This window comes from Cariama cristata, unplaced genomic scaffold (assembly GCF_000690535.1).
Source record: "Cariama cristata isolate BGI_N322 unplaced genomic scaffold, ASM69053v1 scaffold41927, whole genome shotgun sequence".
In the NCBI taxonomy this organism is placed as follows: domain Eukaryota; kingdom Metazoa; phylum Chordata; class Aves; order Cariamiformes; family Cariamidae; genus Cariama; species Cariama cristata.
Genome location: NW_009625782.1, coordinates 17,447 through 30,571, shown reverse-complemented (window position 1 = coordinate 30,571; position 13,125 = coordinate 17,447). Strand labels below are relative to the sequence as shown.

The 13,125-nt window shown below is 40.6% G+C and overlaps 1 protein-coding gene across 1 annotated transcript in view; it reads right to left on the bottom strand.

Annotated features, from left to right (window-relative positions):
* The window catches only part of FGD3 (FYVE, RhoGEF and PH domain containing 3), a gene marked incomplete at its 3' end in the record, with an annotated part of 23,396 nt that extends 11,118 nt beyond the window's left edge, over window positions 1–12,278 (bottom strand). Inside the window, exons 1-4 of the mRNA XM_009703729.1 lie at window positions 11,824–12,278; window positions 10,090–10,687; window positions 2,533–2,622; window positions 1,226–1,362 (exon numbers count right to left, since the gene is read on the bottom strand). Of these exons, the coding sequence (XP_009702031.1) occupies window positions 1,226–1,362; window positions 2,533–2,622; window positions 10,090–10,638 (776 nt within the window). The remainder of the gene's footprint in view (window positions 1–1,225; window positions 1,363–2,532; window positions 2,623–10,089; window positions 10,688–11,823) is intronic.
* Window positions 12,279–13,125: the final 847 nt, after the last annotated feature.

The window sequence follows — 13,125 nt, the reverse complement described above, 5'->3', positions numbered from 1 at the left end:
GAACTTGCAACTTGCAGTCTGACCACACTGGACCCTCTTTAGCCATTTAACAAGCTTTTGCCCTCTTCTGAGTTCCAGACTCTCCAGTTTTTATTCTCCCCTTTTATTACAGCTGTCCCTGTAAACGCAAGTCAGGTGCAAAGGTGCTGAGACTCATTTATTCCTTCTGGTAATTGATGAACTATGTGAAGACTGGACTCAGCCAAGAGAGATGTGAACTCTGGTCTTGTGTTCGTCATTTAGGGTACTTGGAAAGGTGCAGTGTCAGCACTACCTGCACCTTCCACTGCAGGATGCTCCTTGCAGCCAATGTGTCATCTCAAATCAGGTTTCCTAGATGTGCCTTACAATTAACCTCTCTATTGCTGCATTTCTGCCTTATCTATAAGCTATTACAGCTGCCAAATTTTAATTGGTATTTGACCTTTATTACTCATTTAAAGAAAAAAAAAAAACAACAAAAAACAATCCTCCCAAAACTACACCTATTTCCTTAAAGGAAGTGTATATATACTGTGACCAATAATATTTATTATCTCCTAGAACAGAAGGCAAACAAATTCTGGGGTAAAACCTTGTGCAACACTGTGGTGCTCAACAACAGCAGTGGTTGCATAACAGCCATAAGCAGATTTAAAGATACGAAGTCATCTATCTTATCTGTCCAGACTTTCCATTGGTTGGCTGCTATAATACTGATTTTAACATTAAATTAAGTTTTATATAACCATAACAAAATTCATTAAAGAAACCATAAAATAGATGTTTCTCATGAAGTATTCAACATGGCATGCAAAGTCTAGACTGTGACATGATGATGCATTTTCCTTCTTTGAGAAGTAATTGCATTTTTTTAATATGTCACAGTGGGGCCAAAATACTTCATCTATGGGGCCAAAATAAGCAATTTCCTTCCTTCCTAGTACTGCAATTTCATAGTACTGCAATAATACGAGAGTGGAAATAGAGTAAGGAAAACAGCTCTGGCAATACTTTGGACTGAAAAAATTCTCACAAGGTACTCTGGAAATTTTGAGTGCTCAGGTCTATCCCTGTAGTCAGAAATGCTTAAGAGACTCCATACTAATGTATTAAATAACAAGTGTATTAAATAACAAGTTTAATTGCATTAAACAATTAAAAATCTGGAATTAGACTGTGCCTTATGGTTGCTATAGTTTCCTGAAAATGTATTTTAAAAATAATTGTAATGACAGTTACCCACCATTCTTGTGTAATTCTTGTTTTGAGCTCAGGAAGAAGAAATTGTCCATGGAAACAATAGATGGAAGAGATATTTGAAAAGATGCCTGTTATCACTTCTGATGAAATACCTGCTTCTGACAACTTAGTGCAAAAAACCTGCATAAGACAACAAGACAGTACCAACATATATTTACAAAAAACAATCCTAGACACACTGGCTTTAGACTGCAATATTACAAAGCTGACTGCTTTAGAACAGAGCTACAATTTTTGACTTCTGGTAGTCAGTCCTTGGAGTCTTTCAGAAGGGTCACAAAACATAAGCCCACTGTCAATTAGGGTTAGATTTATGACTATGGGCCACAGTCATAAATTAGAAAAATCTGAGGGCTAAGTTGAAAAAGATTGAAACTATGGAGAAGATCAGACATCTCGTATTTGGGAGTGCAAGGTGCAAAGAACAACCAGTCCCTGAAGAGCACTTACTCCTGTTTATGTGGGAAAAATTACACTGTACTGAACAAAAGGGAAAGATACTCCCTAGATTTCTAAGGTCTTGAAACAGTCTCTGCTCATCCAAAGCAAATATTGGAAAGTCTTCCATAGAGGTCCTAGAGTCAGAGGGTAGAGGGCCCTGCAAGTTACAGGTTCTAACAAGATTTCTAGCAAGGTGACAATTTTTTTTTTCTGCTCATTTTTAAAAAGCACTTCATTAGCAATATGACTTATCCTCATTTTTACTTCTTTCCTGCACATTCATGGTGGGGCTTTTTTGAGATAATTATAGAAATGCCTGAACTGTGTAGACTCACCTCATTGTTTAGGTAGAAGAAAGTTCAAACTCATCACACCAGTTTTACTTTATCCCCCCAGGTGTAAACATGATGGACACAATGACGAAACACAGTGAGTGTTAAAAAAAAATTTCACTGTGAGCACGAGGCTGACCCGCGGGGCTTGATTTTAGTAAAACTCAAACTTCTTGCACAGTACAGAGCAATCATGGATTTCATCATTTCTCAGTGCCTTCAGCATCCCCGTGATTTCCTCTCCACATACACTCAGGGAGGAACCAAATGCTGATGGTGTCTGTATCTTGGGCTGCTGCTTTCCCATTCCTCTTTCCCACATCCTAATCCTCGGGTTCCAGCTCAGGGAACCCCCCTGCCAAAAGCTCATCTCTGGGGCCCATGGCACGCAGCCCAGCAAGCAAACTCCATCTCCCACCTATAGACAGCGATTTCACACTACTGGGCTATAGGTTACGGGATGAACATCACTGCTGCTCACAGAAAAGAAAGCAGAGTTTATTCAGAACTGAATTACCTGGTCCAACAGATGGAGTCTTTTAACATATGCTTCTTCTGTATGGAGCAGCTCATTTGCGATGTTGAATAGCTTTTGGGGCTCTGTACACTGAAAAAAAGAGTTACAAATAACACAATCCATCTGCACCTACAAACCTAAGTTTCATGAACTTTTCTGTTTTCTCAGTGGGACAAATTGCCTGCCAGTAGAGAAGCCTGAAGTGAAGGTGGTTAACACATTTCAGAATCTGCTCTGCATCACTCATCAAAGGATCAGTTTGCTCCAGAGACATTTTTGAAAGCTATTTTCTGAAAGAGTAATTAGTAACGCAGTCAATGGCTGGTCAGGACATCACTTCAGTTCATTATGGTTTTCTACAAAGGACCAGAAATGTCCTCCAAATCTGGAAATAAGTCTAGTCTATTCGGTAACTAAGACACTAGACTGTAAATCAACTGTTCTCCTTTTTGGATTCAGGTCCTATGACTAAAAATAAAACTAGAAACCAGACCTGTTTGGCCACAGATTTCTCTTCCTGGCCAGCACAGCATTACTCTCTATGGCATATTTCTAAGATTTTTGTGCAACTTTAAACATCGGCCAATCCCCTGAAAAGAATTTTCAGCAATGTAACCCAAGTCATTCAGTGAAGTCTTTCATTAAGCTCATTTAAAAAAAATAAAATGAGAAAGCACTAATTAAAAAACCTGAATGCAATTATGAAGCACCGACTTTATTCACGGTTTAGCCAAAAGCTACACAGACTCTTTGCTCTCTGTGTTTAAAAACACTGAATTATTAGGATACAGGCTTTAGCTTTCTGACAAACTGTAGATACCTTTTTAAGGGTCTAAACTTTGAACGCCACGCTTACATATAACCAAACCAGCCCAGAACTGAGGGTTGGCTATTTTGTGTTCGGGAATACAAGTATCCAAAAGGGGCAACACGGATGATCATTTACTGGGCTGGATCCAGAAAAAAAAGACAACTGCAATGAAGGTAAGAGAGATGTATAAATGATTAATGGAACAGAGAGCATCAACTGGGTGGAATTATTCATTGTTTCTTCCATGGGAAAACTAAAGGGCATCAAATAAAACTACCAAGGTGCTGCTTCAAGACCAAGAGCTACTTCCTCAAGCAACATGTCACTGCAGAGGGTAAACCTTCACACAGGTTCACAAAAGGACCGGACAAATCGATGGAGAAAAAGTCCCACTGAAGTCTATTAAACATGCAGGGCTATTTCCAGTTCAGGAAGCACCTGGGCCCCTCATCACTAACAGCACTTTCTATCCCAAACGCCTACCTCTGTGTGCTCGCTAGCGTTTGTGGCAGGCATTTCTAGACATAACCCTGCGGGACACCATCAGATTGTTAGAAAATGTCAATTAAACGCTCTCTTTAAGCTTCTTCAACATCACCTTATTCTGTTTCCAAACAAAGTTGATGAGAAAAATTTAAATAAACCCCCTCCACATTTAGGCAAACTGCAATACAACTGAAAGACCTCAAAGCCTTTTCGAAGCTAGCCATGAATTCATACAAGCCAGACCCACAGTTATCTTATCCTACATGAAATGAGGTACCGCTTAACATGAAGCATCCACAGTTCTGTGATACAAGTATTAACTGAAGGAAGGTGAACAGCGTTTCTGGATTTGAAACGGTATCAGTCTTCCTTTAAAGCAATCCCTCTCTTTCTAGGCACAAACCCAGAGACAGGCAACATGCCATGATTAAGGCTTTGACACATACACTGCCCACCCCACTACTCAAATTATTTCAAGCAAACTCAAACACTCTTAAGCTATTCTAACATGCTACATGACATCCTGCGTGACATATAGTAATATTTAGAGGGGGAAAATAAAAACTCTAAAAATCACAGCACAACAAAGCTTTGAACTTGTTACAAGCAAATACAACATATTACAGCTTACACTGAAATGCATTGCTGGCCATTCAAAGTTCAATAACTGTGAGGATCTGTCACTGGGAAAGAATTTATCTGCCAGTTTTGCTGGGCACAGAAAAGTGGCTGAATGAAAGGCACTGATGCAACAGGCCAGCATGCCAGCTGCCAAGAGCATCCTTTGAGTTGTTTGAATTCAGAATTTGAAAAATAATTATTTCCAACCAAATACATTTGTTCTCAGAAGTAAATCTTTACATAGCACAGGCACTTTTTAACCTCCTGACCTTCACCATCTGCAATTCAGTTTATATTTCCAAAAAACTTGCTGACATCTGCTCAAATACCAAACAATGGCTGAACAGACTCTCGGCTTGAGCTCAGTTTTAAAGATAGACTCTATCCTCAGTTGTTGTCTCTGCTAGGGGCAAATAGGCATGTTTTTCTGACTAATTTGCAACATATTTGCCTTTCAACGGACATAACATTTTAAATGAAACAGTAGATTAATCAAACGTGAGGCAGTCCCATTCTTCTGACTTTATTTTGTGCCATGGCAGGACAGCTTTAACAAAGTCTGAGCCATAATTCAGTTCACTACGAAAAAGAGATTTCATGGTCTATGTTTCTAAAGGAAAAGTAAAACAAATCTGCAAACTCAAATGTGGATTATATTCTGCTTTGCCCAATGCGTTTGCTGACTGGCTGCTTGGCACGGCCACAGCGTGTTACGACTGTCCTCCACAGTCCTACATGAGAACCGAACATCTACTGCGGAGTCTTGTTACAACAGGTTAGCTGGTGGGGTGACAAGAAAGAGCAGAGAAGGGAAGCAGTAGGTGTTGACTTCATGACACAGGAAGCTCACTCTGGCGCTCAAAGTAGCAGTTGCACAATGCTCTTTCACTTCTTTGTGGAAGGTTCAAAAATTCATTTCCAGCTTAACTGTCCATAAAACATCTTAAAGAAAAAGGAAACTTCAGCCTGAAAACAAACAGAACCAGTTTCTCACAAAGGTCAGATTCATACCTGTGGTGGGAATGCCTTTGCACCTCAAACATCCCAATTGCAGATATAAATTGGGAAATGGCACATGCTGAGCTGATTTGTGCAATTAAGCAGCGACAAGTGCATCGCTGCTTCCCGCGAACCCACTTACCGAGCCGCCGGGTGCCTGCTGAGCACGCCTGGGCCACGGATTCACGGATGCAAAGACTGACCTGGCTATCACAAAAAGCAAATTTGAAATGAAAACGTAAAGTAAAAAATGAAGGCTTGATATGAGAAAACTTTGGCAATACCCTGCAGCAACCATTTTTCATACAACTGGTTGTGCACAACCATATTCAGTTAGCATCTCTATCACAAGGGGCTTTCAGCAAATCTTGGCAAGAAAGCTGCTGGAATACAGCTTAGGTTAAAATCATATATGGTTATGCTTTATAACCCCACCAGTCACCCCTACAAAGAACAGAGCAAGTCCCACAAAGATTATAGACAACTTCCTACTCAAAAATGCTGAAAACAATATGGAAAAGTTATCCTATGCTTGGTCATCTTTGTTGCATTGAGATCTCACTCTCCTTAGGATGGCTATTTAAAAAAAAAAAAAAAAAGATGATAAGAACATACCCAATTTTTCTTAACCAGCATTGTGACTAAAACATTGACCTATGTAAATTTTTTTCAGAATATACATGCAGATAATCTTACCCGAGGGTCTGACTTGCAGGGCTGCAGGCCAAATTTTCCAACAGAAACTGTACAATGAAATCAGAAGTGAAACTCCAGCCATGTACATGCAGAATGGAAGTGTGTGTCAGTGACTGTATGAGGCCCATGTGGGACCTCATTATTATTATTTTATACAGCAGGAAGTAGGACAGATGGAGAAAGGCATTTTTTGGTGATTACTAACAAACACATATTACTCTTAGTGAAAAATATCTAAATAAAAAGATATGAGGAAGTGTTAGCCATCTCAGAAGCATTACTCCATTGCTCCCAGGCAGTCGGCAGAAGCCTTGGGTATATGACTACAGAGCATGACAGCCTCTCAGACTCACTTTTATGTCATTTCTTTTTTTTTTGTAACCATCAAGGCTAACATGCCTCAGTTCCTGGAGCTCCTGACATTTTCTGAGACATTATCAAAAATAATAAGCTCCCCTTGTTCATTTTCATTTTGATAAAAGATAACTGGAAATCCCAGTCACTCCTGAGATTTTAAAACATATTCCAATAATTTTGTGCTAATAGTGAGACCTGTTAGACTGTGCTGCAGACTCCCAAAGGAAGCCACATCACACTGCAGAGTTAAACCTACACTAAATAAAACAATAAGAGTCATGCATCAGGCAACGTTACTTCGTTAGCCATGGGATGTGTGAAAGCTCGGGTAGTGGATGGAGAGAGATCTGAAGTAGACAATTAGAGAAGAAAAAAGGCAAATCTGATTTTTTTTTCCTAGTTATGTTTATTCATGAGCTTCACTTAACTTGATATCCTAGGAGTTACTGAGCCATCATTAAATCATTCTGCAGCTGTACTTCTCATGCATCCTCCTCCAACTACAACAAAGCTTTCTGGAAACTTGCATATTTAATGAGAGTGCTGGTTACCTCCGTCATGCAGCTGCAAAGCCTGGTACTAGGGGTAGGAAGGGGGAAGCAGGAAAAAGACGCTGGCTCTCGATACAAAGCTTTCTGGAGGAGCTGAGGGCTTCCCAGCTCTCAAGCCAGCAGCTGGTGCTGGCTGAACTCTCATCTCTTCCTTCCAGTGCAGCAGGTACCTTGTTTTCTGGAAAATTACCAGTTTTGTCAGGGGTAATGTAAACTTCCAGCCTAAGAATAACCACTGAACAAGTCAACTTCAAATAGCACTGGCTCTTCTTGCTGGAAGCTATGGCCCTTTACCCTAACCCTTCGTTCGTAGTGCCCCAAACCTGCAACAGAATCAAAGGGGAGGGTGGGAGGATGATGTGGACACCCAACACACAAATTGACTCCACACGCCGCATCCCCAGAACAGGGCACAATCCTTACACCTCAGAAGAGGCAGCAAATCTCTAAGCCTTCCCCCTCCATGTGGCTGCAAAAACAAGGTAACTCCATGTAGCTTGGTCAGTACCAAAACTGCCTTTTGGAAGGTGAAATCAGCTCAAAAAGCACGGGAGAACCTGAAATGCATCACATAAATGCACTTCAGGAAGGAGAGTACAACAAAAAAATCTTCTTCTAGAGATATCTCTCTCTTTTACAAATTCACCAAGCATGATACAGAGAATTACAGCCTCATAACTCTGTGTTTTATCAGCATTATTTCATGCTATATGGATACTTAACCTAAGGAACAAGACGTAAAAACAGCCATCAAAACTCTGATGTCTTACAAAACATTGGTATTTGTCAGCAAAGCACTTCTTAATCATATGGTAAAGTCTTCCACTTGGGTTTGCCGCAGTTGGTTTGACACTGCGTTCCTAGTCCAAAGAGTAAATTTAATTACTAGATGAAAGATTTTTCAAATTTAATGCATTATTTTCTTGCTGGCATGTTGCAACTAATAAACAATCTTTTAAATAACATTTCAGTTGCACGCATGCACATATATATTATGAATATAAAATAATTAATGCATTTCACAGTGTGGGTATGTATGTATAAACACAAACATGAGGGAAAATCAACAGCAGCAGGTGAGAAGCCTTGCACCATGATGGCAATGCTGCCCATCTGAGATGTAAACAAGCTTTCACCGCAGACTACTGGAGAGATACCAGATGTCAATGGATGCATTAGATGTTCTGTTAACGGACACCAGTAGATAGATGTTAACTGCAGTCTCCATCACTAAGATGTTTCCTGCGGATCCTCGCATTAAATTCTTGCACACAAGACTGAAGACAGAGGTCTCCTTTGGCAGTACAGACCCTGCAGTCCTGCTGGATCCCTTGACCATATTGTCATGGATCTGCTCCTGCATAAGCCCAAGGCAATCTGCACCGCAGATTTCCATGCCCAGGTAATCACATCCGATGTACGTAGGGCCAAGGCGAGGGTGTCCTCCCTGGCTCTCGTGGAGGTGGGACAGGCCAACAGGCCTGAATCCTGAATCCACACCAGCTGCCAGGTGGGACTGCAAACTTGCAGAGAGGCGAATAAGAATACATCCTGCCCATCTACAGACAGCAGCTGGGTTTGGCCAAAGAGACCTGGTTCATGCAGCCCTTACTGCTTCCTACTCTACTGGGTCCTTTCCACTTCCCTCTGACTAACCTCACGCTAGCACCTGGTGGGTTTGACATTCACCGAATTTGCAGAAGGAGCAGGACAGCAAGGAAGTATTGGAGGGTCCCAGGCTACATAGGCAGCGTCTGAATAACAGGAATGGGAGCAGAGTCCAGCCACACCAGCTTAAGATAAAGCAGCAGGAAAAATGGCAGCATAAAGCAATGCACTCATGAGAGAAGAAGGTCTGGGGCTTTTTCAGACCTTCCTGTAGGTATGTTTGCCTCATCAGACTGTCTTCTACTCTTGGAAGACCACATAGCATTAACTGTACTCTGAAACTGTACTTGTCAGCTCTGAGAGTCAGGACTTCTTCATACACCTGCAGGCAATTTCCATTACTCTTCAATAGTCACATATTTGACCCAGACGCTACTGACTAAGTTTTAACTCCCACATTTCCCAAGGGACAAGCTCTTGACATAAACAAATTGGGATGTATTTGGTGATTTCAACAGAACCACTCGATTTGCACAAACCGAGGTGTGAACACTACAGTTCACTAGCTACAGTTCGTTAGTTGCTAGTGCTCATCACATTCTTTAAAAAACCAAAAATCCAGTATATTAACTTTACTGTCATGATAGCTGAGGGGGGAAAAGAAAACCCAAAACACCCCCAAACACAGACAAAAAACCCCACCAAACAAAAAGTGGAATATTTTGCAGAAATTTTGCTCAAAGCATCTTCTGTTTTCTTTTTCTGGAAAAACCTTACCCATTCTATCATCACTATTTCTAAAAATAACTGTCTTGATAAACAGATAATCAAAGGAATCTGTCATTAATCTTATACAGCTGTAGCAAATACACAACAGTCTGGACTACATTACTCTGCATTCAAAGAAAATCTCTTCTAGCTACAGTCTCCTGAAGAGTAATTTGATATAACTACCCTCAAAACAACTTCTTTGCACTCAATAAGTAGTCATGCCAATAGAAGCACTGGCTTTGTGTAAAAAATATAAAAAATAAAAATTTACTGTTAGAACAGATTTCCATCATGCATGTCCTACCAGGATGCAAGGCCCTGACCCTCCAAGATGCACTGTCTAATTAGCCCTCCGCATATCATGGAGCCCTGCCGAAAACAACATCATCTAACAACTAGAAGCTGAACCCAGACAAACCCAAACAAGAAACACAAGGTTTGTGTCTTTACCTACAAAAGCACTTAAATTTTAACAACTTACCAGGAACAAGTTACAACCTGCATCAAGCAGGAAATGATAATGACTGTCACAATCCTTGGATATAAAACCAAACAACAAAAAAACCCAAACAACATGTGAAAGTGATGCAAGGGATCTCTGGCCAGAGTCAGGGACAGGTTTCAGAGCACTTAATCGCAAGGAACAAACCACCTTACCTTGTTTACATCCAAATACTCTAACTTGGGTACTTCTGCTGTCTCTTGTTCCTCGCTGCTTCCTTCATCAATGTCACTGTCTTCATCCTGCGTGGAGTCTCTCTTCCGCTCCGCAGAGGAAGGTTTGGTGCCCTTTTTGTCAGGTTCCACCTCCCCTGGGTTCCCAGCCACGCCGGGCTTCTTCTGCTCCGCACCTTCGTCGCTGGGGAATGTTTCCCCTGCCACGCTACAAGAAGGACTGTCAATGCCACTGTCTCTGTTGGGAATTTTACCATTACTGTTCAGTTCTGCAGTGGAGTCTTTATTACCAAGCTCTCCAGAGGGCTCTTTGCTCACAGTCACAGCAGTACAGTCTTCATAGCTTTTGTTATCACCTATGCTTAGCTCTTTAATTTTCATTATGTCTGTGTTAGATAGATCTGTGCTGCACAGTATATCTGGTTCGTTTTCATTCGGTTCACTTTTTTCATTTGTGGAAGAGCTGCTGGAAGCCACCATGTCACAGTCACACGAGCTCGGTTGTTTGGATGAGTCCAGGCCAGGTTCCATCTTAAGAGCTAAATTTAGCTGGTTTCTTTGAAGAATATGTACAGGTTGCCTGTGGGTGAAAAGAAGGCATCACAGTCATTCATACTAACGTTCAGAGGTTTCAAGAGTGCCCCAAAAGAGAGAGATTATCATTTGATTCAAGTTGTACTTCTTGCACCCCTCTGACAATCCTAGGAGGCAAGTATGCTCACATTGCTATAATAATATTCACCCAACAATTTCTGGTAAAACACACCACCCTGAGCCAGAAGTTTTACTGAAATGGCATCACTAGAATCCCCTTTAATACTCCTCACGTTGCCTTGAAGAACAGCCTGGTTTGAAGGTCTGGGGAGGGAGGAGTCATCTTTTAAAAGAAGCATTTGGTTGTGGGTTTGTTTAAACAGGAACTCATGTTCTTCAACAGAACAAAGCCTTTGGGGCAAGGTATTTTCTGCCAGAGAGTGGATGTTGTTGAAGCACAAGAAGGCACTACTTTTTCTTTTCGAAAGACACCTTACCATATTCGCCTAGGTGACAACACACCCCAAGGCACAGTATGGTGTCTCTGTCTCCATCTCCCTCTTTATGAAAAAAATCACTTAGCTCCATCAGGCAGATTTGATCTTCAGAGAGGGTTTTCACGTGTTTGTAAAATGAGCTGCTTTTACAGCAAAATACATGTATTTTATCCTATTTAATCTCTCATATATAAAGTTTCAGAGGAAACGCTGTTCTATATGACGTTGTTTCACAGTACATTGCAATTTAACTCTCCCCTGCCTCCAAGAAGCAAGCTAAGAGTACGTCTGATGTTCACAGGATCTTATACAGAAAACAAAAATATTTTATATCACAATAATCATGTTCCTATAATGCAAAAACCAATCCCAATATCAAGTCAACTTACTGAAAGCAGACTCTGGGCCACTTATTTCTGGCCAAACACTTACTGAATTCAGCAGGTCTTAAGCTCCTTAAGAACAACTGTATGTTACAAACGAAAAGCTGCTGAAATACATGCTTTTATTAAAAAAAAAAAAATAAAAAATCATTGTGTAGTCAGTCAAGTTTTGCACTTCCAGGAGAAAATATCCTGAGAGGAGTCTCCATGTGATAATTACAATTAATGTTTTCTATTCTTATATTCTAAGCTAGAAATGCAGAAAAGGGAGATTAGAACAGATCTCGCAAAGCCATATTTACCTAATACTTTCAAATTTCTCAATGAGCGTGTTGACTCCTGCTGATATTGGTATTTCTTCCTCTCCAGGTGCTAAGCTCCTCGACGACTTGGGATCAGCTGGCAAAGGCCGAGAAGGTGCAGGAGGAATTCTTTCCTGCCCAGGTTTGAGATGGACAGGCTTAGGAGGTACTAATAAAAGAAAGGGGAAAAAACAGGACGATAAATCTCCATCTTCTTTATCTTAAACTGGGAACAAAATCCAAGCGCTCAATGCAGAACATGCAGTATCCATTCTTTCACCATCATTTAGAAACTGCCTGGGTGCAGTCCCAAACTATTTCTTACACCAAAGCAAGCTGCTGTATGCTAAAGAAAAATTACAGGCTTCTATTTTGTATTTCTACAGCTGTATCAGACGTGTTAACGAACAGAGTGGCTCACAGAACTTTACCGCTTCCTCGTTACCAAACAGGATGCACAGCTCACACTTTGTTTTTGCAAATGTGCTCACCATCTCAAGCACACTAACGACTTTCCCCTCCCATGACTTTTCAAAACTCAGGCACTCTGTTGAATTTCTTATACTAGGGAAAAAAAGAGGAGGCGGGGGGACCAAACCCAACCCAAACCACCAAAACCCAATCCCACCATGGATTTCAGCACGTTGTATTTGCTTAGTCAAAACCACCACAGGCAGAAAAGAATAGCTTTTCTTCCTTTCATTCTCCCTCCCCCATCTCTTCTGTGGTGTAGTCTTCATAAATTTCCTTCCTCTTTTGGTTCCACATTGAGTTATATATGATAGAAATAAAACACACATATGTAAGAATATATATGTTTTGCTTAAGGATTCATAGGAAGCGAAGGCACAAAGTTAAAAAAAAAATTTAAAAAATATATTTTAAAAAATGTACTTTAAATGTAATGTAATTTTAAAAAATTTATTCAGACCTTATATTGATTGCAGAGTAAATGGTTTTGGAAATACGCAAGCAGTAACCCATGGCAACAGGTTCACGTGCTGCTGTAATTTCATACAGTGAAAGCAACCTCACACAAGCAGACCTGACACCAGAAGGTAGGAAAACCAACTGCACGATCACTCCCAAAGTGCACGCTACTTGGAGCGGCGCTGCCAAGTATTCCCTCCGGGCTAGACTACCCAAAGACTTAACATATTAAATGAGGACACTGTAAATACGTGTTTTATTAAACAACATTTTCAAGAACAATTTTTTTCAAGTATTTCCAATTTTTAAATGGTCCATATGGCACATCAGCATAATGTGATTAACACTGTAATGGAGCTTTAATTAGCAACT